The sequence below is a fragment of the Salvia miltiorrhiza genome, chromosome 1, assembly GCF_028751815.1.
Source record: "Salvia miltiorrhiza cultivar Shanhuang (shh) chromosome 1, IMPLAD_Smil_shh, whole genome shotgun sequence".
In the NCBI taxonomy this organism is placed as follows: Eukaryota; Viridiplantae; Streptophyta; class Magnoliopsida; order Lamiales; family Lamiaceae; genus Salvia; species Salvia miltiorrhiza.
The window spans coordinates 76462691-76488639 of NC_080387.1; the positions used below are offsets into that span (position 1 = coordinate 76462691).

The 25949-nt window shown below is 33.3% G+C and overlaps 3 protein-coding genes across 3 annotated transcripts in view; all 3 read left to right on the forward strand.

Moving 5' to 3' along the window:
* Positions 1-18704, forward strand: part of LOC131006325 (receptor-like protein 9DC3) — an 84269-nt gene extending 65565 nt beyond the window's left edge. The window contains exons 5-10 of the mRNA XM_057933535.1: positions 8036-8260; positions 9031-9174; positions 9632-9775; positions 12276-12347; positions 16608-16679; positions 17257-18704. Coding sequence (XP_057789518.1) covers positions 8036-8260; positions 9031-9174; positions 9632-9775; positions 12276-12347; positions 16608-16679; positions 17257-18536 — 1937 coding nt within the window. The 3' untranslated portion in view covers positions 18537-18704. The remainder of the gene's footprint in view (positions 1-8035; positions 8261-9030; positions 9175-9631; positions 9776-12275; positions 12348-16607; positions 16680-17256) is intronic.
* A 2759-nt stretch (positions 18705-21463) lies between these two features.
* Positions 21464-23330, forward strand: LOC131006338 (uncharacterized). Its single transcript, XM_057933549.1, has 4 exons — positions 21464-22039; positions 22183-22270; positions 22357-22416; positions 22509-23330. Exons 2-4 carry the CDS (start codon positions 22214-22216, stop codon positions 22701-22703), a joined length of 312 nt encoding a protein of 103 aa, XP_057789532.1. The 5' UTR covers positions 21464-22039; positions 22183-22213; the 3' UTR covers positions 22704-23330.
* Positions 23331-23354: 24 nt separating this feature from the next.
* On the forward strand, positions 23355-25207 carry LOC131006335 (ABC transporter C family member 12-like). Its single transcript, XM_057933546.1, has 5 exons — positions 23355-23561; positions 24068-24268; positions 24351-24449; positions 24548-25093; positions 25169-25207. Exons 2-4 carry the CDS (start codon positions 24173-24175, stop codon positions 24911-24913), a joined length of 561 nt encoding a protein of 186 aa, XP_057789529.1. The 5' UTR covers positions 23355-23561; positions 24068-24172; the 3' UTR covers positions 24914-25093; positions 25169-25207.
* Positions 25208-25949: the final 742 nt, after the last annotated feature.

A 25949-nucleotide genomic window follows, 5' to 3' on the forward strand; every position in this document is an offset into this window, starting at 1 on the left:
TGAATCAATACTTCTTGCTTTGAAATCCCACATTTCAGATCCTTTCAATTTTTTGAAAAATAACTGGACCAGTGGAACCTCGTTTTGCACGTGGATAGGAGTTACTTGTGATTCACGTCGTAGCAGGGTGACTGAATTAGATATCTCGTCTATGGGACTTGAAGGAAGTATTCCACAGGAAATTGGAAATCTTTCTTCACTTGTTTATTTAGATTTGAGTTGGAACTTTTTTCATGGTTGTATTCCTCTCTATCCATTTTTAAATTTGTAGTTAGTAGAATCTATTTATTTATATGGTAATCCTATCAGGTCGGCTACCAAAGGACATTTGCAGTCACAATAACCTTCAAAGACTCAAACTACTTAACCTATCGAGGAACGAAATGGAAGGAGATATACCGTCAAGTTTGTACCAATGTCCACAACTTGAGAGTATTCACTTGTCAGACAACGACTTCAGTGGACTTGTGCCTGCACAAATTTGGAATATCACACTGCTTAAGGTATTAGACCTTAGTTCCAACAATTTGAGAGGTATGTTCTTATCTCTATACTGAGAATTTAACTAGTTTGATCCCTTACGATTTCATTTCTATTGCTAATCCAGAAATTGGTTGATAATGTCATTCGGTTTAAACGTAGATTTTGGGGAAAATTAATGGCAAAGCTACGGCTCTTGCGTCTAATGATATTCTGCAGTTCCTCAGTAACATGATGTATATATAGCTAATCAATTTATTTATTCTTTTCTCATTTTACTTTCAACTTTATTAATACTAATTCTTTATTCAGATGCTCAATCTAACAATAAAATCGGGCATACACCTAAATCTAGATTTGATATATTATAGTCTCCAAATATAAAACACTAGTGAGTATATTTTGACGTGGAATTATTTTAAACTGTAATTTAAATTAAGTTATAGTATTATTTTCTGTAATACTATTATCAAGTTGATTTGTGAGATTATATCGTCTGGAGTTCGTAAAATTTGGTCACAATACGCTTAACAAAAACTTAACAAAATTCTTAAAATTTGTGCTGAAGCTATTTAGTATATATTTTTTTTGCGTACGGAGGGTGTATTTTATACCATAATACTTTATCAGGCCGCCTACCAAAAGACATTTGCTCACATAATAACCTTCAAAGACTCAAACTACTTAGCCTGAGGTGGAACAAATTGGAGGGAGACATACCATTGAGTTTGGGTCAATGTACACAACTTGAGAGTATTGACTTGTCAAGGAACAACTTTGGTGGAAATGTCCCTCGAGAAATTGGGAACATCACACAGCTTAAGGAATTAGACCTTGATCAGAACAATTTGAAAGGTATGGTCTTATCTTTATTAATATTGATTCTTTATACTAATAATTTAACTTAAATAGAAAAAATATTAATTTATTTAAGTTATTTTTTAAAATAAATATAAAATTTAGTTATTTTATTATATTCTCTACATTGTAGTTTTTTATAATTTTTTGTAACTTTTTTAGTTTTATTAAAAATAAATTAAAAATAAAAGATGCAAAAAAATAACTACAATATAGATAGTACAATAAAACGACTAAATTCTATTAAATTAATTGAATTTTTTTTTATTCAATTAAATTGTGGGTGACCAAAATGTGACTGCATTGATTTATTGAATCTAATAACCATTATAGGTTCAACAAGTTTTGAAAGATCACATTAAGTACTCAAAATATCACAAGAGATACATACATACATTCATTTAATTTCATATAGTTGGACAATGTTAATTTACATTTCATAATTGATAAGATGTATGGATATTTTTATTTTCATTATTTGAATTTTTTTTATTAGTCCCACCCTTGTAATGGGATATTAGCTCACGTAATAGTATTTATGAAGGTCCTGAGATATCCTAAAATCTTGCTTATGTTATTTTTATTTATCTAAGATAATCGTAAACAATAATTATCAACACACCTTTTGTTTATATCCACAACTTCCCCCATTGACGTTCACATTTTATTTCTTCTAGTTTATTTCTCTTCGCCGACCGTCACCAAATTTTCTTTGGATTAAAATATTGGCCAACAATCACTTTGGTTCGTGTATCGCGATGCACGAGAAGGCGTACTAATTAGGAAAAGCACACCACTAACTAATTTTCTCCAATATTTATGATTTTGGAGTTCATACTATTTGTAACATATCATTATACCTGATTCAAATCGAGTTATCATGATTTAACACAATCTAGAGATGTTAGACATGAGTTTCAACAATCTTAGTGGACCATTTCCATGAGCCTAAGAGACCCGATTACTTATTGCAAGATATAGCACCGAAAATCGAACATACCAGCCTCAAAAGAGGTGAAATAATAATAATAATGTTTTTGGGAATTTATACTGAGAGGTATATATGTTCTTATCTCTATACTGAGAATTTAACTACTTTGATACCTTACTATTTTATTTCTATTGATAATCCAGAAATTGGTTGACAATGTCATTCAGTTTAAACGTAGATTTTTGGGAAAATGGCAAAACTACGGCTCTTGCCTCTAATGATATTTTTCGGTTCCTCGGTAACGTGATGTATATATGTTCGCTATTTTATTTAACACGCCGCAAGTGTACGGGTGCAATTGTGTACAGTAGCAAGCAAGGTCGTATTCCACAGAGACTGAATTAACCAATTCATATCCTAAATTATTCTACTCTATCTGGACAAACGAAAATGAGAGTTTTTGTAGTAAAGAACAAAATAAATAAACAGCAGGAAAGAAAATAAAGCAAGCTGTGAAACAGAGAAACAGATAAGAGAAGATTTCCCAAGGCAAAGGTTTCAACAGATTCTCCTAACTAACATGTTCAATTCAATTAATAAGATGATTCCTAAGGCAATCTCAAAACTAGTCTATACCCACTCTCGTGGCATACAAACCGTTGATTACATGCAAGGCTACCGTCCCCGGATCGCACTTCTAACATGCAACTCCTAAAAGCTCATACGATTAACGCCCTCACAAATATCAATTCCCTTTAGAATTAAATATATGTGTTCTATGTTCTTAGTTCAGATAATAATTATCATCTCCCGATCTCAAATTAAAACCTATGATTATGCTAAATTGGTGGTCAATCAATAAAGCAAACAATTAAAACAAGAACATAGAAAGGAATAACAATCCAATTAATTGAATCAAACAGTCAGAAATTCAAACCATGTTTACTCCCTAAACCTTGGGAAAAAAAGAGATTCTAGCCACACATAGACATATGAACTAGAATACAATTCTCAATAAAACAAATAAACATCCACAAGAAAAACCGTAGTAGAATTGAGAATCTTCAGTTCTTGCTCTCGCTCCGTTCTCTGTCTCTCTCAGCTCTCAGGAAAAGTAAAATATGATAAAGGATGATAAAAGGTTCCAGAGAATAAGTTCTTGGGGAGTATTTATATGCCCTAGGTCTTGTAGCTCTCAAAAAAACCCAAAATCGCTAAAAAAAACGAATTTTGGGCGGAAATACAGCGACTCGCGCGGCCACGTCGCGCGGCCGCATGGCTGGCCCGCGCGACGAAACAGAACTCCTGACAGCTTTGCGCAGAGATTTTGTTTTGGCTCGTTCTCCCTCGTCCGAACTCCGATTTATGATCCATTTGCGCTCACGAACTCCTATCGAGACGAACTACAACTTGTATTTAAGCAAATTCTTCTAAATTCGGCTTCATTATTTCTGAAAATTCGTTCAAACACAAGCAAGTAACAAGTTCTTGACCATAAACGAATATAAGCTCAAATAGACCATCAAACACACAAAATCCTCACAACTAAGCATAAAAAATGATACACCAAGAGGTAAAAATGCATGTTTATCAACCCCCCAAACTTGAACTATTGTCCGTCCTCGGACTAAACAAAGATGAACCAAGAATGGATCAACAAGAGTGCAGAGAAAAGTGGATAACATTGTGGCTTCAGATTTTTCAATAAAAATACCAACATGCATTTGTATCTCCCATCATCAAGATATCACACTCATGACAAACTTCAAATTATGGTCTCAATGACTTGCAGTCCTCGCCAAAAAGATATAGAATTTAAGAACTCTCAACTCTCAAGTGTATCAATCAAGATCATGGACGTGTATACGCTCAGTTCAAGCAAGACAAGTGCTCAACCATAGGCTTGTCGATCGTCTCACCTCTCCACCACTACACGTGTGCTCCTATAACCAAGATCAAAAAGGTCTTTATTGAAGGTTGTAACGTAGGCTCTTTGGTAGGGTAGGATATATTCGTCTAAGTGACTAAAAGATAATTCTCAATGTAGCACAATCACCAACCTTATAACATTCTAACTCAACAATCATCCACCTATCACAAAAATCAAATTTTCAATACAAAATCCATCACAACACAATAATTAATTCTCATGATATTATGACTTTCTAAAGCATCCTATGTACCCATTTTTTTTTCAATTCTTTTCTCTTTTTTTTTCTTTTTTTTTTCTTTCTTTTCCTTTTATTTTCTTTTTTTTTAACGACTTGTAGGGTACTAGGATTTTTTCAATCAAGATCAAAGTACATAATCCATAAACACACATCTCCACAAACCAACTATCCCATAACAACAATATCCAAGCTCCCACCCACGGCTAAACCAAATAAAATGAAAAATAAAAGGCTCAAAGGGGTGAACTATGATCATATAAAGATATAGGACAAATAAGGGATAAATAGGCTAGCAAAGATGGCCTTCTATCATCTCAAAGTTATTAAGCACACTATGTGACCTCGAGGGAGAAACCAAGACAAGTTCTAGTGAGAAACATGCATGCTCGAACAATCACTCAAGAATAAGAAATAAGACTGTAAAATGGTGACAGTCAAGGCTCAAATCTCATAGCTTATTTCATTGATTGCAACATCAAAAGAGACCATGCTTATCATTCATCAATCATGCTCAATCTCAACAATATCAACACAAACACATGCAACATCACAATTTTAAACAGAAATCATCATAAGCCAGTTATCCGACAAGACTCTACACAACTCGCATCATCTTCAAGGTATCATCACAAAGAAACCACCAAAGCAAGACTAAGAAAACTCAACGACAAAACAAACAAGAACAACTAAAACAAAAAGTGCACCCACAAAGACACATCCCCCCAAACTTATTCACCATCAAGGAGAATAAGTTTGAAAAGGATTTATGGGGCACAAAAACAAACTAACAAACAAAAAGAAACGAACTAACCAAGATTGGGTTGCCTCCCAATAAGCGCTATTTTTAACGTCGTTAGCTCGACGATCCAGCAGGTGTAGGTGGTGGCCACTTTTCATCAAATTTGAGTACATCATCTGTTGCGAACCAATGATAAGGTGGTTTTCCAACCTTCAAAATTTCTTGAAAACTATGGCCATCCTGTGAACAATCAAAAGTACTACCACACTGCAAAAACTGTTCATCAGATGAATCAAAATTAAAATCAAAAGATGGAGTTAGATAAAAGCTAAAGAGACAAGCCTTCAATGATTTCCCTTGGTCGATGCAAGTGTCAACTACATTTAGGACATTGCGCTCTTCAACACTTTTAAAATTTTCATCCTCCAAGCTCATCTCAACTTTTCGAACTTCTTGCTCTTCTTCTATCGCTTGAGGCTCTTCATATGAAGTATCACATTCGAGCTCATCGGTCATACACTGCTCTTTTGGACTCACCACAGTATTGCTTGAGAATTAGCCCGACTGATATAGATTGCTAATAGCAGTGGTCACTTGAGTCATCTGAGTCTCAAATACCTTCATCCGAGTCCCTAAAGCAGCAGTGGCAGACTCAAGCTTCTCCATCCTTTCATCCGACTTGGAGATAAATTTCATCAGCAGCTCTTCCAAATTAGGCTTCTTCTCCTCATTGATGACTCCATTGGTGACAGAGAAGCCTGGTGGAGCCTGAAGCGCGTTATTCGGGCACCCTCCATGATACAACTGTTGCCAACTCTGATTGTTTCCCTGTTGTACTCTTTGAAATCCACCCTGCTGAAAATTCCTGAAATTCCAATTGCTGACAAAATTTGCCTCTTCCATCATCATCGGATTTTTCACAGCTGACTCCATCTTAGCAATACTCAAAGCATTTATCTTGGAAGACAATGCAGCGATTTGAGTGGCTAACAAAGTAACTGAATCAGAATTTGTGGTGGCAGCAACATTCTCCAAATATACCCTCTCGGCTGGCCATTGATAGCATGTAGTGCCCACGCTATCAAAAATCTCCATAGCTGCTCATGCACTACTTGGAAAAACTCCAGAACAAAAAAAAAAAATAAGAACCAAAAGAAAAATAGAGAAAATAAATAAAAAATAACAAAAAAAAAATCCAGATTAATATCAAATAATCAACAGATAGTACTGATAAAAATCAGTCCCCGACAACGGCGCCAAAAACTTGTTCGCTATTTTATTTTACACGCCGCAAGTGTACGGGTGCAATTGTGTACAGTAGCAAGCAAGATCGTATTCCACAGAGACTGAATTAACCAATTCATATCCTAAATTATTCTACTCTATCTGGACAAACGAAAATGAGAGTTTTTGTAGTAAAGAACAAAATAAATAAACAGCAGGAAAGAAAATAAAGCAAGCTGTGAAACAGAGAAACAGATAAGAGAAGATTTCCCAAGGCAAAGGTTTCAACAGATTCTCCTAACTAACATGTTCAATTCAATTAATAAGATGATTCCTAAGGCAATCTCAAAACTAGTCTATACCCACTCCCGTGGCATACAAACCGTTGATTACATGCAAGGCTACCGTCCCCGGATCGCACTTCTAACATGCAACTCCTAAAAGCTCATAGGATTAACGCCCTCACAAATATCAATTCCCTTTAGAATTAAATATATGTGTTCTATGTTCTTAGTTCAGATAATAATTATCATCTCCCGATCTCAAATTAAAACCTATGATTATGCTAAATTGGTGGCCAATCAATAAAGCAAACAATTAAAACAAGAACATAGAAAGGAATAACAATCCAATTAATTGAATCAAACAGTCAGAAATTCAAACCATGTTTACTCCCTAAACCTTGGGAAAAAAAGAGATTCTAGCCACACATAGACATATGAACTAGAATACAATTCTCAATAAAACAAATAAACATCCACAAGAAAAACCGTAGTAGAATTGAGAATCTTCAGTTCTTGCTCTCGCTCCGTTCTCTGTCTCTCTCAGCTCTCAGGAAAAGTAAAATATGATAAAGGATGATAAAAGGTTCCAGAGAATAAGTTCTTGGGGAGTATTTATATGCCCTAGGTCTTGTAGCTCTCAAAAAAACCCAAAATCGCTAAAAAAAAACAAATTTTGGGCGGAAATACGGCGACTCGCGCGGCCACGTCGCGCGGCCGCATGGCTGGCCCGCGCGACGAAACAGAACTCCTGACAGCTTTGCGCAGAGATTTTGTTTTGGCTCGTTCTCCCTCGTCCGAACTCCGATTTATGATCCGTTTGCGCTCACGAACTCCTATCGAGACGAACTACAACTTGTATTTAAGCAAATTCTTCTAAATTCGGCTTCATTATTTCTGAAAATTCGTTCAAACACAAGCAAGTAACAAGTTCTTGACCATAAACGAATATAAGCTCAAATAGACCATCAAACACACAAAATCCTCACAACTAAGCATAAAAAATGATACACCAAGAGGTAAAAATGCATGTTTATCAATATATAGCTAAAAAATTTAATTATTCTTTTCTCATTTTACTTTCAACTTTATTAATACTGATTCTTTATTCAGATGTTCAATCTAACAATAAAATCGGGCATGCACCTAAATCTAGATTTGATGTATTGTAGTGTCCAAATATAAAAAGCTAGTGAGTATTTCGACGGGGAATTATTTTAAATTAAATTATAGTAGTATTATACACATAATAAAAACTTAACAAAATTCTTAAAATCTGTGCCGAAGCTATTTAAGGTATTTATATTTTTTGCATACGGAAGGTGTATTTTATTCCATAATACTTTATCAGGCCGCTTACCAAAAGACATTTGCTCGCATAACAACCTTCAAAGACTCAAACTACTTAGCATGTGGGCGAACGAATTGGAGGGAGATATACCATTGAGTTTGGGTCAATGTACACAACTTGAGAATATTGACTTGTCATGGAACAACTTCGGTGGAAATGTCCCTAGAGAAATTGGGAACATCACACAGCTTAAGGAATTACACCTTGATGGAAACAATTTGAAAGGTATGGTCTTATCTTTATACTAATAATTTAACTGATTATCTCGAAATCAATTGATGATATATAACGTCATTCAATTTCATGCTTTGTTTTCAAGCTTTGCATTGTTTTACAATTCAATAAATCTATGCAACCACATTGTGGCCACCCACAATTTAGTTTAATAGGGAAAATTTCAATTTGTTTAATTTATTTTTTTAAATAAAAATAGGATTTAGTTATTTTATTGTATTCTCTACATTATAGTTATTTTTTTGTAATTTTTTTAAGTGAATTGTGGGTGGCCACAATTTGACTATTTAGCATTACTCTTTACATTATATCCATCATATGAAAAAAGATGATTAGAATTTACCATTTTGTCATAATTATTACTCATTTTTCTCGTTTTGGGGTTTGAGAAGAAACGGATTTTGATGTCAAATCTAATAACCATTATAGGTTCAACAAGTTTTGAAAGATCACGTTAAGTACTCAAAATATCACAAGAGATACATATATTCACTTAATTTCATATAGACAACGTTAATTTACATTTCATAATTGATCGTATGAATATTTTTATTTTCATTATTTGAATTTTTTCAGTCCCACCCTTGTAATGGGATATTAGCTCACATAATAGTATTTATCAAGGTATCCTAAAATTTTACTTATATAGTCCACCCAACTCCTTTTTCTGCATTGGCAAGATAGGGGAGCAGTTTGAAGTGGTATACAACTAATATACTTTATAATCAAACATAATTTTTTAACTTGACATTATTTCACAGGTGATATTCCGAAAGAGATTGGTTATCTTAATTACTTAGAAGTATTAGACTTGAGTTCCAACAATCTGAGTGGACGATTACCAAGACAACTTTGGAATGTCACGACTCTTCGTAAATTATACATTGGCAACATCTCTTTAACTGGTATGTCATTACTCTTTAATTTCTGCTAATTTTTTTTTATTGAGGCATTAACCACCTTTATTGTTATTTCTAATTAATACTATTGCTCATGATTACTTTAGTAGACTCTAAACCGAATTGTTTACAACTTAGCCCATATCACAAGATATATCACAGGTGGACTTTATTATTATTATTATTATTATTATTATTATTATTATTATTATTATTATTATTATTATTATTATTATTATTATTATCTCTTTCTCTCTCTCTATTATTGACCCAATTTGCATCGATCTAAATGGAATTGTTTACAATTTATCCCATATGATATATTCACTTTCATATAATTAGGAAAAGCACTTCACTAACTATTTTTCTAATACTTATGATTTAATTTGCAGTTCATACTATTTGTAACATATTATTACACCCGATTCAAATCGAGTTATCATGGTTTGACACAATTTCACAGGTGGTATTCCGAAAGAGATTGTTTATCTTAATAATTTAGAGATTTTAGACATGAGTGGCAACAATCTTAGTGGACCATTTCCAAGACAAATCTTGAACATCACAAGTCTCCGTCAACTAAACCTTGGTGGCGCCTCTTTAAATGGTATGTCTGCACTACTCTTTAAGCCAAAACTTTAGTGAAAGAGTTTGGTATATCGTAACTAACCATGAGAATTGGAAATAATATGTGATGCACATTTAGTCTTATGCTTAAGTCAAAGTTTATTGCCCGTCGTTAATATGGAAACTCTTTTCATGGTACTATTTCCTCTATCTGTTTTTTAATTTGTTGTTAATAGAATATATTTATTTATATGGTAATCCTATCAGCTTGTGTGATATCCCGACTTTTCTATAAGAAATATAGAAGATCTTTACTTAGTTTATTATTGATACACGTCCATTTTTAATAAATTATATTATTCCAAAGAAATTTTACAACTTTGACGTTCATGATTTTTTTTTTTTAGAAATTAGTTGATAATGTCATTCAATTTCATGCTTTCACTACCTTGTTATGCCATTTTTTTTAATTATGCTTTATTGACTTGATTGGAATAATAATTTAGTTTTTGAAATAATTCAAAAATATGGAAAAGAATTTTGGGTTGTCTAAATTTTTTATAAAAACTATTTTTGATTGAATGATATTTTTATCTAAGAATCAATAGAATACATGTTTTTATTAAAGATGACCCCTTCTTTCAAAGCATTTTTTTCATTGGGAAGCCGGGATTATCTAGGAGCGATGGTACGGCCGGAGTTTCTGAGATTCTCCCAACTCAGCTTCTAACAATTTTTTCTTTTTAGACGAGTACTCTTTTTCCTCTTGCTGAGGTTTTAATGAGGCTCGGCCCTTAGTCTGCTTTTCTGTGCTTTCAAGGGTTTAGGTTCTGCTGCTTTTTCTCTTTTCTTTTTAATATAATCCTATTTTAATAATTAAAGATGACCCCTTCATAAAAAATTTAAGAAAGTGGGCATTTTTATCTATTAACACTTACTTTTATCCATCTAAACTAATTCTCAAAAAAAAGTTTTTATAATATTTTTGATGAATTAATAGTTAGAGTAGAAGTCAAATTTTGTGGCTCAATGATTTGACTTCCACGCGGCATTGTCACATAAGTCAAATAATGACTTGCAAATTGAGTTGTTTTGTAAATTAATACTTTATCCGTTCCATAAAAGTGTGCATCATTTTTTGTAGCACGAGTTTTAATAAAATGTTAAATAAGTGTATTGGGAGTTGAAAAAGTGATTGACTTATTAAAAAATAAGAGTAAGAAATAAAAAATTAGTGGTGTAGTAGTGTCCAAAAATGACAATGCACACTCTTATGGGCCGGAGTAAGTAGTCTCCAAAAATTCTAGGCTCACAAGAACAGTTTTAGATTTGAATATAAAGGGCATTTGTAGGCTTCTAGTCTCCAAAATTCTAGGCATATTTTAAATCAACTATTACTCTCTTTTTTATTAAAAAAAAGATTAATAACGATTTTTCATTTTTCCCAATAGTGATTCAAATCCCTAATCTATTAATTGGAAGTGGAGAACTTTACCAATTGAGTCACGCTTCGTTATGAAATTAACTATATATAACTTTGTATGACTATATATGACTTTGAATTGATTAGATATAAATTCTTGCACATTAATCTTTTTGCAATAAACTGTATGCTTTGATTAAAAAAAAATGACATTTTAATTTTATTTTAACAATTTAATACCAATTTGTAAATATCAGAGGGCCCACAAAACTTAACATAACTATATATAACATTGCATGACTATATATGACTTTGAATTGATTAGATATAAATTCTTGCACATTAATCTTTTTGCAATAAACCGTATGCTTTGATTAAAAAAAATGACATTTTAATTTTATTTTAACAACTTAATACCAATTTGTAAATATCAGAGGTCCCACAAAACTTAATTTTATTTTAACAACTGAAAACCAATGACTGAAAACCAATTTGTAAATATCAGAGGCCCCACTTAATTGAACCATTGCCAAGACTAAATTGAACCGAGTCAAAATTATTTGGATTGAACAATTACCATTTAATATTAACCTAATAATCTATTCAAATTGACAAAAACGAACCATTAAATATAGTGTTCTAATTATACTTATTATTTTTGTGGTCGTGTTATAATAATCAAATCAATTCTTTTACGACTTGGCAATCAAAGAGATTGATTATGTATATCTTGGGAATAAGATCTTTAGCTTATTTTGTTTTCATAGCTTGCTGGCTTCTTCTCATATAACTAATTTATGCTTAGTTAGATAAATACTCTAACAACAGTTGGATTTTCTGTTTCCAGCCATATTGGATCTTCTAGTTTCTCAATGTTAACACATGATTTGTTAAATTATGATGTCATCAAGTATACTTGGTGTGCATGTCTTCGTGATACAGGGAAATATAAGATTTGTAACAAAATATCTTGTGTGCATTGCTAATTGATTTATACTTTAGAGGCATTTAGCAAATAATAAAGTTTCAGCGTATGTTTTCAAGTACAAAACAAAATGTCTTTCTTACTATGCTCCATCTTTAAAGCGATTGAAATGAAGGCTTATCCAATTTTCAGGTCCAATACCATCCACCATTGGGAATCTATCGAATTTGTGGTGGCTAGACCTCTCTTCCAACAAATTAAATGGTGAGCTTCCATTCTCCATGTGCAACATGACATCCCTTCAAATTCTTATTTTCTCAAATAACAGTTTGGAAATCTTTGGACATATTTCATCTAAATGCAAATCACTTTAGTGGCCCCATTCCATCAATATTTATGAGAGGGTGTATTTTTTAGTCTAACAATTTGAGTGTTAATATATAAAATGCGATATTATATAAAGGAAAAGAAAAAACCTAAGAAACCCTTGAAAGCACAAGAAAGCAAACTAAGGGCCGAGCCTCGTTAAAACCTTTTTACGGAAAACCCAGGGGGAAAAACCGTAACAAGGAAAAAGAGTACCCGTCTAAACAACCAAGAAAGAGGGAGTGAGAGCGGTAGGATAAGTTTCCGGAACTCCGGCCTAACCATCGTCCCCAAACCAACCCGGCTCTCATCCCACAGAAAAAGAAAAGAAAAAAAAACCAAACTGGGGCAAAAGGCCGGTGAGACGCCGTCGCCAAATTGCCAAAAAGAAGAAGCTACGCGGCCGGTTAGACGCCGTCGCCGTTAGCTCGGACAAACAAAACAAACAAAAGGAAGCAACACAGCCGGTTATACGCCGTCGCCGTGAGCTAACCACGAAACTAGACTCCAAATCCAAGGGGTAAAAAATCGGCCGGTTATACTCCGTCGCCGAAATTACCAAGGAAGAAAAGCTAGTAGTTTCGGCCGGTGAGACGCCGTCGCCGAGAACTAAATAACCTTGTGTACCCTCGAAAAAGCATGCTGGCAAGCCAGCCTCCTCCACGTAAAACCAGCAGCAGTTCAACCGAGAACAACGAACTAGCACCACATGCCCACCAAGTGTTTGACCAAAAAGGCCGAGAACATCCACCACCGCGCCCCAGGTGTTCGACAGAACAACTGCGAAGAAACCCACCAACTGCTCGATCAAAGTGTTATGCTGCCAACTCCCAACAGCTCGCACCACACCAAAAAACTCATCCTTCATTGAAAACCAAAAACTCCCAGCACCAGCAGCCCAAAACCCGACCTCATCAGCCCAAAACAATTTGAGTGTTAATAAATTGCAAGGAAATTTGTCTATACGTGTGTTCATATAAGATATGCAATTTGTCTAATTCCTTTGTCACTCCATGTGCAATATGAAATAGATTTATATAAAAAAAAGTTGAGTAATATATTTTCTCGATAAAAGAAAAAGGAAAACATACTCTAATATTTTGAAAAATAATTGGAGCAGTGTAATCTCTTTTTCACATGGATAATAGAGTGACTTATTTAGAACTCTAGCTGGGGTATGACTTGTGGGACTCGAAGGCAGCATCCCACTAGAAATTGGAAATCTGTCTTCACTTGTTTATCTTGATATGAATATGGAAACTCTTTTCATGGTACTATTTCCTCTATCTATTTTTTAATTTGTTGTTAATAGAATATATTTATTTATATGGTAATCCTATCAGCTTGTGTGATATCCCGACTTTTCTATAAGAAATATAGAAGATCTTTACTTAGTTTATTATTGATACACGTCCATTTTTAATAAAATATATTATTCCAAAGAAATTTTACAACTTTGACGTTCATGATTTTTTTTTTTTTAGAAATTAGTTGATAATGTCATTCAATTTCATGCTTTCACTACCTTGTTATGCCATTTTTTTTTAATTATGCTTTATTGACTTGATTGGAATAATAATTTAGTTTTTGAAATAATTCAAAAATATGGAAAAGAATTTTGGGTTGTCTAAATTTTTTATAAAAACTATTTTTGATTGAATGATATTTTTATCTAAGAATCAATAGAATACATGTTTTTATTAAAGAAGACCCTTTCATAAAAAACATAAGAAAGTGGGCATTTTTATCTATTAACACTTAGTTATCCATCTAAACTAATCCTCAAAAATAAGTTTTTATAATATTTTTGATGAATTAATAGTTATTTGAGTAGAAGTCAAAATTTGTGGCTGTGCCTACAATATATTAAATTTGAATTTTAATCAGTTTTTTTTATTTTAATAATAAGTCAAAATTTGTGGCTCAATGTTTTGACTTCCACGCGGCATTGTCACATAAGTCAAATAATAACTTGCAAATTGAGTTGTCTTGTAAATTAATACTTTATCCGTTCCATAAAAGTGTGCATCATTTTTTTAGCACGAATTTTAATAAAATGTAAAATAAGTGTATTGGGAGTTGAAAAAGTGATTGACTTTATTAAAAAATAAAAATAAGAAATAAAAAATTAGTGGTGTAGTAGTGTCCAAACATGACAATGCACACTCTTATGTGCCGGAGTAAGCTAGTCTCCAAAAATTCTAGGCTCACAAGAACAGTTTTAGATTTGAATATAAAGGGCATTTGTAGGCTTCTAGTCTCCAAAATTCTAGGCATATTTTAAATCAACTATTACTCTCTTTTTAATTAAAAAAAAAGATTAATAACGATTTTTCATTTTCCCAATAGTGATTCAAATCCCTAATCTATTAATTGGAAGTAGAGAACTTTACCAATTGAGTCACGCTTCGTTATGAAATTAACTATATACTTATAACTTTGCATGACTATATATGACTTTGAATTGATTAGATATAAATTCTTGCACATTAATCTTTTTGCAATAAACCGTATGCTTTGATTTAAAAAAATGACATTTTAATTTTATTTTAACAATTTAATACTAATTTGTAAATATCAGAGGGCCCACAAAACTTTTATATATTGCTTAATTCATAACTTTATATAACTTTGCATGACTATATATAACTTTGAATTGATTAGATATAAATTCTTGCACATTAATCTTTTTGCAATAAACCGTATGCTTTGATTAAAAAAAATGTCATTTTAATTTAATTTTACAACTTAATACCAATTTGTAAATATCAGAGGGCCCACAAAACTTAATTGATATTGCTCATGATTACTTTGGTAGACTCTAAACCGAATTATTGACCACTACTTAGCCCATATCACAAGATATATTGCTCATGATTACTACGGTGGGCTATTATTATTATTATTATTATTATTATTATTATTATTATTATTATTATTATTATTATTATTATTATTTCTCTCTCTTTTTCTATACTTGACTCGGTTTACATCGATCTAATTAAATGGAATTGTTTACAAATTAGCCCATATGACAATATATATTCACTTTCATATATTTAGGAAAAGCACACCACTAACTAATTTTCTAATAGTAATTATGATTTTAGATTGGTTAGATTAACTATATATGACTCTGCATTGAATAGGTTAGATATGAATTCTTGTACATTAATCTTTTATCAATAAACCGCGTATTATTTGATAAAAAAAAAATGACTTTAATTTTATTTTAACAACTGAAAACCAATTTGTAAATATCACATGCCCCACTTAATTGAACTATTGCCAAGACTAAATTGAACCGAGTCAAAATTATTTGAATTGAACAATTACCATTTAATATTCACCTAATAATGTATTCAAATTGACAAAAACGAACCATTAAATATAGTGTTCTAATTATACTTATTATTTTTGTGGTCGTGTTATAATAATCAATTCAATTCTTTTACGACTTGGCAATCAAAGAGATTGATTATGTATATCTTGGGAATAAGAAATTCCACAATGCTATGAAAACTTTAGGCCATCTTTAGTTCAATTATAAATCAGTTTAGAAAAATGAGATATATGGAACATTACATAAATTATCTGTCTGTCCATTTCCTAATTTGTTGGTTTTAGATACATTTGTTGAAAAGATATTTCAAATTATCTGCCAAAGTAAATGGTGAGCTTCCACTCCATTTACATCTTGACATCCCTTGCTATCTGCAACTTGGCAGAAACGCTTGCAAAACTTGATCAGATCTTTAGCTTAATTTGTTTTCTTAATTAGCTTGCTGGCTTCTTCTCATATAACTAATTTATGCTTAGTTAGATAAATACTCTAACAGCAGTTGGATTTTTTGTTTCCAGTCATATTGGATCTTCTATTTTCTCAATGTTAACAGATGATTTGTTAAATTATGATGTCATCAAATATACTTGTGTGCATTGCTAATTGATTTATACTTTAGAGGCATTTAGCAAATAATAAAGTTTCAGCGTATGTTTTCAAGTACAAAACAAAATCTCTTTCTTACTATGCTCCATCTTTAAAGAAAAAACATTTTTTTTCGAATTGTATGACTTAGCGAATTTGTGTCAAAAGATCTGAGTGCTTTACATCTCTATCTTTAAAGTGATTTATATGAAGGGTTCTCCAATTTTCAGGTCCAATACCATCCACCATTGGGAATCTATCAAATTTGTGGGACCTAGACCTCTCTTCCAACAAATTAAACGGTGAGTGCAACATGACATCCCTTCAAATTCTTATTTTCTCAAATAACAGTTTGGAAATCTTTGGACATATTTCATCTAAATGCAAATCACTTCAGTGGCTCCATTCTTTCAATATTTATGAGAGGGTGTATTTTTTAGTCTAACAATTTGAGTGTTAATAAATTGCAAGGAAATTTGCCTATACGTGTGTTCATATAAGATATGCAATTTTTCTAATTCCTTTGTCACTCCATGTGCAATATGAAATAGAATTAAAGGATGACTTATCTAATTTTGAATCTTTGATTTCTCAACTTGCTAGGTTGTTCTCATTTAATTAGCTCGTGCTTAATTAACTAAATACTTTAACAATAGTTGGATTTGTTGTTTCCAGCCATATTGTAACTCTATTAATTTTAAGGATCAATGTTAACCAATGCTATATTAAATTGATGCCATTGAATATATGAGACATGCATGGGTGATATAAGAATAGAAGAGGTAATTTAATTTCTATCAAAATAATTCACGTGCATAAAATGTATTTCTTCATTGCCATGTTTTTTTTTTTTTATATGCTGACTTCTCAAACTTACAGGTCCAATACCATCCACCATTGGGAATCTATCCAATTTATATGTATTACAACTCTCTTACAACAAATTAAATGGTGAGCTTCCATTCTCCATCTGCAACTTGACTTCCCTTGGGTATCTTCTTCTCTCAAATAACAGTTTGGAAGGGACAGTTCCACAATGCTTTCGAAACTTGAGCAAATCGTTGTCCATATTTCATTTAAATGCAAATAACTTTAGTGGCCCCATTCCATCAATATTTATCAAAGGGTGTAGTCTTCAGTCCATCAATTTGAGTGGTAATAAATTGCAAGGAAGATTACCTAAATCCTTAATCAATTGCAAAAGTCTGAAGGGTCTAGACGTTGGAAATAATAGAATACAAGATGAATTTCCGTTTTGGATGGAAGGTCTTCCTAAGCTTCGAGTACTCATATTGAAGTCCAACAAGTTTGATGGTAACATGTCGCTGCCTTCACGAAGCAACCTTCCATTTCCCAAGTTGCAAGTCTTAGATATATCAGAGAACGAATTTGTGGGCTCTCTACCTCAAAGATATTTCAAGAGTTTTAGAGCAATGATGGATGTAAAGGAAAATCAAACAGATGGATATTATGATGAATTTCAAGAATTTTTGGAGATGAGAATCACTTTGAAAGGTCTCGATCAGTTACTGACGAGATTGTTGGAAGCCTTTACAACCATTGACTTATCCTCCAACAATTTCTCTGGTAGTATTCCAGATTCCATAGGTAATCTTAATTCTTTGAGATACTTGAATTTGTCGCACAATAATCTCATGGGACACATACCTGCATCTCTTGGAAATATAAGTGTGCTTGAATCATTGGACTTGTCATCGAATAAATTGGATGGAGGAATTCCACGTGAATTGACGAGGTTGACATTTCTTGCGAAATTAAACCTGTCAATGAATAATCTAGTGGGGCAAATACCACAATCTACTCAGTTTTCCACATTTGAGAATGATTCATATGTGGGAAACTTGAGATTGTGTGGATTTCCTTTGACGAGAAAATGCAACGAGGAGAATGGGCAGCGGAAGCAGCCAGAAGAAGAAGAAGAAGATGATGAGTATGGATTTATAGATGGATTTGGTTGGAGAAGTGTGGTGATGGGATATGGAAGTGGATTCATAGTTGGAATTGGAATTGGTTACATTATCATTAGAAAAGCAAGGCCAAGATGCTTAGTGGAATTCTTTTTTGGTGTTGGATATAATAATAAGAAGAAGAAGAAGAAGAGACGCAACACAGCAACACCAACACAGAGGAGAAGTTGATACAACATGAAAAATTTAAAAGCTTGTTCGAGTTATTTTGAATCTTTGTATCACACTTTTTCTTCAGTTTGTTGTAAGTGCTTGTGCTTCAATTGTTTCTCTCTTTCTTTTTTATCTTTTTGTATTTATTACATGATATATAATTATATAGGAGTATGTTTTTATTATATTAAATTTGAAGTGGATTAATATATACAATAATATCCTAAATTGTAACACTTTTTTCAAGTTGATGATAAAAATTATATATTGACTTTGACTAATTACTCTAATCCAAACCACAAGAAACAATGTAAATATATAATTTTTTCGGTACGTGAATAGTCAGTAAGATCATTGCAAATGGAGTAGGTTGATGTGGAACTATAACAGTAGAATTTTATTTTTTTTAGATGCAAGTAGAATTTTTTTTTTAATACTACTTAAATTTGATACGGTTTTTATCCATGAAAAATCAAAAATTTGAAATATAATATAGATCAGCTAGTCTCCTGTGCGACCGCCGCATACGGTGCGACGGGTCGGATCTAACCCGACCCGAATCTACCATTTATAGTAAATATTTTAATAAATGAAATCAAAAGTGTAGAGTAGCGCAATGGCAACATGCGTGCGTTGTTTACTTATCCAAATGGGGATGTGTTCGAAACCCATTGCCCTTCTTTTTCTTACCTGCGTTTTTTTTCCATCTATTTCTCTTTTTTGCGTTTTTTTCCTTTTTTTCCTCTATTTCTCTCCTTTTTTTTTTGCCTACGTTTTTTTTTTTCATTTTTCTGATTCATTTCTTCTTCTTCTTCTTCTTTTCTGATTTTTTACAATGTTTTTTAATTTTATTTTGTTTGTATTTTATTTATTTTCACACTATATTCCAAAGTAATTATTATTATGACAAATAGTAATTATTGACATAAAAAAAGTAATATTTACTTAACACTTTTATTTATTTTTTTCATCTATTTTTTTATTTCAACACTTTTTTTTCATCAATTTTATTTTAATATTATCTTTATTCACGTCAATTGTTTTTCTTACAACTATAATTACTTAAGCAACTAATTAACATTACAAGTTTTCGTGAATAAAAATAACAATTTTTGTGAAAAAAATAATAATTTTGAAATATTACATTTCTTCATATGCATAATTACTTTTTATTAAGACAATAGTTACTTTTAATAAGTATAAAATATACATTTGTTAGCACAAATGTATACCTATGTTAATATAAGTATTTACTTTCATAATCATTCAATATAAAATTGTACTACTTATATTTTCTAAACCCAAAATTCTGAACCCTAAACCCTATATACTAAACTATGAACACTAAATCATAAACCATAATAAAAATATTTACTTTTAATAACCATAAGATATACATTTGTTCGCACAAATGTATACTTATGTTAATATAAATATCTAACTTAATTCAATATAAAATATTATATTTTCTAAACCTTAAACCATGAACATTAAACCCTAAACCTTGAACACTAAACCCTAATAGGATATTTACGTTTAATAAGCATAAGATATACATTCGTTAGCACAAATGTATACTTATGTTAATATAAGTATTTACCTTCATTCAATACAAAGTATTATATTTTCTAAACCATAAACCCTGAAAACTAAACCCTAAAACCCTAAACACTAATTCTTGAACCCTTATAGAAATATTTACTTTTAATAAATATATATAAAATATACATTTGTTCTTATGAATGAAAAATAATGATTATCGTAAACAAATGTAATAATTAATAAACATTACATTTCATCAAATTAATAATTGACATGAAGAAATGTAACGTTTTTGAAACATTATTTTTCATCACATAAATAGTTACTTTTTATTACGACAATGATTACTTGATCGAATATACAAAATTACAAGTTCTAACGAGTAAAAATAAAATTAATTTTATACATATCAATCATTACTTTTTCTTACAATGATAATTATTCGATTAAATAACTAAAACTGTAAATTCTTAAGAATGAGAGTAACAATTATCGTAAACAAATGTAATAATCTAGAAACGTTACATTTCATTGTAATAATAATTACTACCTTTTATTACGACAATAATTATTTAGTCAAATAGTTAAATATAAAAGTACAAGCGAGTGAAAATAACATTACTTTTCTTCACATCAATAATTACTTTTATTTACAAAGATTATTACTTAAAGAAATGTAAAATTTCATATAAAGAAATGTAAATTTTCAAAATTATTATTTTTTTCACGACAATTGTTGTTTTTACTCACAAAACTTGTAATTTTAGTTATTTGGTCAAATAATTATTATCGTAAGAAAAAAATAATAAATGATATGAATAAAGTTAATGTTTTTAAAAACATTTCATTTCTTTATGTTGATAATTACTTTTTATCATAATAAAAACGCAAAGTAAGGAAAAATAAAAGAAAAAACTGAAATAAAAAAATAAAAAAAAACCAAAGAAAAAAGAACAAAAAAATATCAAAAGACCCAAATTTAAAAAATAAAAAATAGTAAAAACGCAGTGTAAGGAAAAATAATAGAAAAAACTGAAATGAAAAAAAAAAAACATTAAAAAATGGAAAGAAAAAAGTTTAAAAAAATACATATAATTTGGTCCTGATTGGATTCGAACCATTAACCTTGTGGAGCCGCTAAGCTCTAAGCGCCAGGTGGTACCGCTGTACCACAACGTTGTATATGTTTTCAATCGTCAAATCTGTAATATATAATTGTTTATCCGGGTCGGGTCAAAAACGGATTCAACCCGTCGCATGGAGTGCGACCGCCGCACAGAATAATTTGCCAATATAGAATTGTCAAAAATGTTAACACAAAAACTTAAATGAGCGCTGCCTTAAACTTGCGCTCACACCATGCGCGCGGGTCTGGGTCGGGTCGGACAAATGTGAACCGGGTCAACTGACCCGATGTTAAAAAAAAAAAATCGTGGAACCCTAACCCAGCTTCTCTCTCGCGTTTCTCTCCCATCTTCTCTCTCCTTCTTTTCCTCAGGCTTCAGCCACCAATGTCGCTCCTAGCTCCGGTCGTGGGTCGCCGCGCGCCACTCTACCCTCCAGCTTTGGAGCCGCGCCTCCTCCAGCTGTCGCCGCCGCACCGCATCAACGGTTGTCAAATTTAAGCGAGAGATGGTTAAGGCGCCGACCTTCACCGATTGAGGGCGGGGGCGGCGTTGTGGTTGCAAATTGAGATCTCGCTTGTGTGTTAGTGAACGAGTTCAGGGAGATAGAGGGGAAGGGGCGAAGACATCGAGGGAGGCGATGACACCGGGAATCGAAGGTGGGCAGCGGCGCCGCCCTCTAATTTTCATCATTCTCTCTTCTCATGATAGATTGCTGCCGTGAAGCCGCCGTGAATATCTTCTCCGGTGACTCCGCGCCGTCCGGAGCAGCTGAACCTCGTGGCTTCGCACCGCCGTCGTCTTAATTTGATAAGTTTCCATTGTTAAAGCCTTAGCAAACAGCAACAAACAAAGGTCGCAATCTCTGTGTATTGTGTTTGGATTAATATTGTTTTCCTTATGTTGTTCGGCATTCGGTAGTGCGTTAGCATTGTATTGTTATGTGCTTCGGTGTTTTTCCTTTAATTATACTTTGTCTGAAACAAATTGGATTGCAGCAGCATTTTACCGGTGAAGACGGTGAAAAAGATGGGGGTGAAGGCGGCGAAAGTGCAGAAAGCGAATCCCAAACCTGTCGTAGAGCAGGTGAAGTAAAGCTTAATACTGGCAGTCTCTTCAATTTTTCTTATGTGATTGGCAATTGATTGTTTGAAATTGATTTGGATTGGCAGTCTGAAGAGGAGAAAATGAAAGTACAGAAATATATGCGAGTGAAAGCTGCTGATTTGGGGGTAAATTTTCTTGGCATTTACCGCTGCAATTTGGCTGCTCTGATATTTTTGCTTGGGTGTTTTTGATAATTATCTTTGTTTGTTTATGCCAGGAACTACAAGATAAGAAATTGAAGGGTCAGTTAGCTGTGAGGGAAGAATTGTATGGGAGAGATCTGAGCCGAGGCCTGAGAGAAAATCACGGTCGCCGCCGGAGTCATAGTCTGGTATTGAGGCAGCGGCGGCGGCGCAGCACGTGCAGTGCACTTTGCTCTTCTGCCCAACTTATGTTTCTATGTGTATGTTGAAGTATCATTTGACACTTGACACTTTCATAAATAACACTATCATTTAGAGATTTGGTGGAGAATGGGAATTTGGGGTTTGATTGGAGGAGAGAGGTGAGGATGTTTTAGTTTGAAATGTTGAACCTCTGTTCATGGGGAATTGCTAGTTCATGGAGCTGGTGGCGGGCTGGACCTTCTGGGCGAAGGGCCGGTGGAGATAGGGCTGCGGCTGGGTGGCGTCCAAGGCGCTGGATCTCGAGCCGAAGAAATCGAGCCTGCTCCTCGGGAAAGAGGGGCTTGATGGGCGGTGCGAGGATTACGGTAAATTCCTGAACCATGGCTCTGAAATTGGTGGTGTCTGTGGTCAGCACGGTGGTTGGCGTCCGTCTCGACGCTCTCGACCGCTTCTTTGGGTTCCGGGCCGCCGGAGACGCGGCTGCTGTGGCGCCCACCTAAATTGACACTTGACACTTTCATAAATAACACTATCATTTGAATATAAAGAAAAAGAAAAAGTTTAGATTATTTTTTGGAAAGAAAAAGAAAAAAAAATCTGGGATATTTTGCACCAAATATCACCTGCTGATAAATGAGTAAGTTGAATTACAGTAGACTAGAGAAGCATGTAAGAATAGAGCGTTGGTTTGGTTTGCTGATGAATTGATGGTGCAGTGTGCAGATTTGTGGAAGCTCTGAGAATGCAGATGGAGGTGCAGAGGAAGCTGGAGCAGAAAATGGAGGTGTAGAGACATTTGCAGCTGAGAATCGAAGCTCAAGGAAGGCACCTGCAGTCGGTGCTCAACAAGGCCAAGGAGACTCAACATCACCTGCTCCACTCCGCCTCGGACCACAGCTCTCTCAGTAAAGCAAAGCAAAAAGGTGATTTAAATATTGACACTTTCAATATATGTAAATGGTACTAGGTGCATTAGCAAATGATATTATTCGTAAATGTTATGTTTTCTTATGTGCTTTATTTGGTTTTAGACAGTGAAATGAATTATGCCGGAAATAAGAGGATATTCAGCAAGGAAGACAAGGGGATTGTGTGTGCAATTTAGTTATTGAATCTTGTAGTTTCATTATATAAATGATATAGTTTCATTCCAATTCTTGTAGTTTTAACTTGCATTGTTTCATTATATAAATGATATAGTTTCATTCTAATTCTTGTAGTTTTAACTTGCATTAAGTTTCATTCCAATTCTTGTAGTTTTAACGTGCATTGTTTCATTATATAAATGATATAGTTTCATTCCAATTTAGTTATTGAATCTTGTAGTTTCATTATATAAATGATATAGTTTCATTCCAATTCTTGTAGTTTTAACTTGCATTGTTCCAATTTTGCTCTGTTTAAACACCAAGATTTTGACAATAAACAGGCTGCACGGCCCACGTTGTCGAATATCAATCTGGATATACCAGTTGGCAGCCTAACTGCAATCGTTGGTGGCACCGGAGAAGGAAAAACCTCGCTGATATCTGCTATGCTTAAAGAGCTGCCTCCACTCGGAGATGCAGAGGTCGAAATCAGAGGCTCTGTAGCTTATGTGCCTCAGATTTCTTGGATCTTCAATGCATCAGTAAGCTTCAAATCTCCAATCCTCCTTTTCATGTTAACTGGTTGTATTCATTTATTCATGTTGGTTTCGATCAACTGTATAGGTACGCGACAACATATTATTTGGATCTGAATTCGAGCAAACGCGGTATTGGAAGGCCATAGATGTCACTGCAATGCGGCATGACCTTGACTTGCTTCCTGTTAAGTTTCTCACTGGTTCTGTTCCGAGCTTCGTTTCTGGTTATTCTTCTTCAGCATCCGTGACAGAAGCTCGTCGTTCTGTTTTCCTTTTCCTCAGGGCCGTGACCTCACCGAGATTGGTGAAAGAGGAGTGAACATCAGTGGAGGCCAAAAGCAGAGAGTTTCAATGGCCAGGGCTGTGTATTCTGACTCAGATATCTACATTTTTTATGATTCGTTGAGCTCTCTGGACGCCAACGTTGCACGACATGTCTTCAACAACTGCATCAAGGAGGCGTTGGGAGGGAAGACGAGGGTCCTTGTCACGAACCAGCTGCATTTTCTTCCCCAGGTTGACAGAATAATCTTGGTCTCCGAAGGTATGGTGAAGGAGGAGGGCACGTTCGAGGAGCTCTCCGAGCATGGTGTCCTGTTCAAGAAGCTAATGGAGAATGCAGGCAAAATGGAGGAGCAATATGCATGATAACGGAGAAGGGCTCGATCTTTGTGATGAATCGCCTTCACCTTCACCTTCACCTTCACTTTCTTCCGATGCTAATCCAAAAGATGCAGTCTCAGCTAGGAAAATGAGAGAAGGCAGATCAGTTCTGATCAAGCAGGAGGAGAGGGAGATGGGAATTGTAAGCTGGCATGTTTTGATGAGGTGGTGATCAGATCAGAACCTAAGCTTTGGTAGATCTTCTGCAACACCTAACAAGCTTATTGCTTCTTGTTTTAGGTACAAGAATGCGTTAGGCGGCTTGCTGGCCGTTGTTGAATTGTGCTTGTGCAATGGGAGAACATCTTTGTTTTTTATTAATGTAGATAGTGTCTTTTTCTAAGAAAAATAATGTCTTTTACTAAAAAAAATAGTGTCATTTAGATTTGTTAAAAGTGTCATTTGTAATTTAAATATAGGTATCTTTTATTAATATAATCTTGTAAATGACACTTTTTAAATTGACATTATTCGAAAATATAAATGACACTACTTGTCAAGTAATATTATTAATACATCGAATTAACACTATGTGCTTTTTAAATAACACTATTTGTAAAAATGACACTATCATTTATTCAAAATGAAACTATGTTACTTGTTAAGTGACACTATCAATACATCGAATCAACACTATAACCTTGAAATCTTGTAGTCTCAATTTGAATAAATGAAAGTTTTATTTGAAATGTCATAGTGTCATTTGAAATCTTGTAGTGTCATTTGAAATGTCATAATGTAATTTGAAACGTCATAGTGTTATTTGAAATCTTGTAGTGTCATTCAATTGTTGAAGTTTCATTTGAAATGTCATAGTGTCTTTTGAAATCTTGTAGTGTCATTTGAAATGTCGTAGTGTCATTCGAATAGTCAAAGTGTTATTTCAAATGTCATAGTGTCATTTGAAATCTTGTAGTTTCATTTGAAATGTCGTAGTGTCATTTCAAATGTCGTAGTGTCATTCGAATAGTCAAAGTGTTATTTCAAATGTCATAGTGTCATTTGAAATTACACTATAACA

Bases quoted from the DNA above. Each gene is read 5' to 3' on its own strand.
- LOC131006335 (XM_057933546.1), top strand. From the start codon at position 24,173: ATGCTTAAAGAGCTGCCTCCACTCGGAGATGCAGAGGTCGAAATCAGA. The intron at 24,269-24,350 runs GTAAGCTTCAAA...TCAACTGTATAG, and splicing joins CTTGGATCTTCAATGCATCA to GTACGCGACAACATATTATT. The intron at 24,450-24,547 runs GTTAAGTTTCTC...CCTTTTCCTCAG, and splicing joins ATGACCTTGACTTGCTTCCT to GGCCGTGACCTCACCGAGAT.
- LOC131006338 (XM_057933549.1), top strand. From the start codon at position 22,214: ATGGGGGTGAAGGCGGCGAAAGTGCAGAAAGCGAATCCCAAACCTGTC. The intron at 22,271-22,356 runs GTGAAGTAAAGC...TTGGATTGGCAG, and splicing joins CCAAACCTGTCGTAGAGCAG to TCTGAAGAGGAGAAAATGAA. The intron at 22,417-22,508 runs GTAAATTTTCTT...TGTTTATGCCAG, and splicing joins TGAAAGCTGCTGATTTGGGG to GAACTACAAGATAAGAAATT.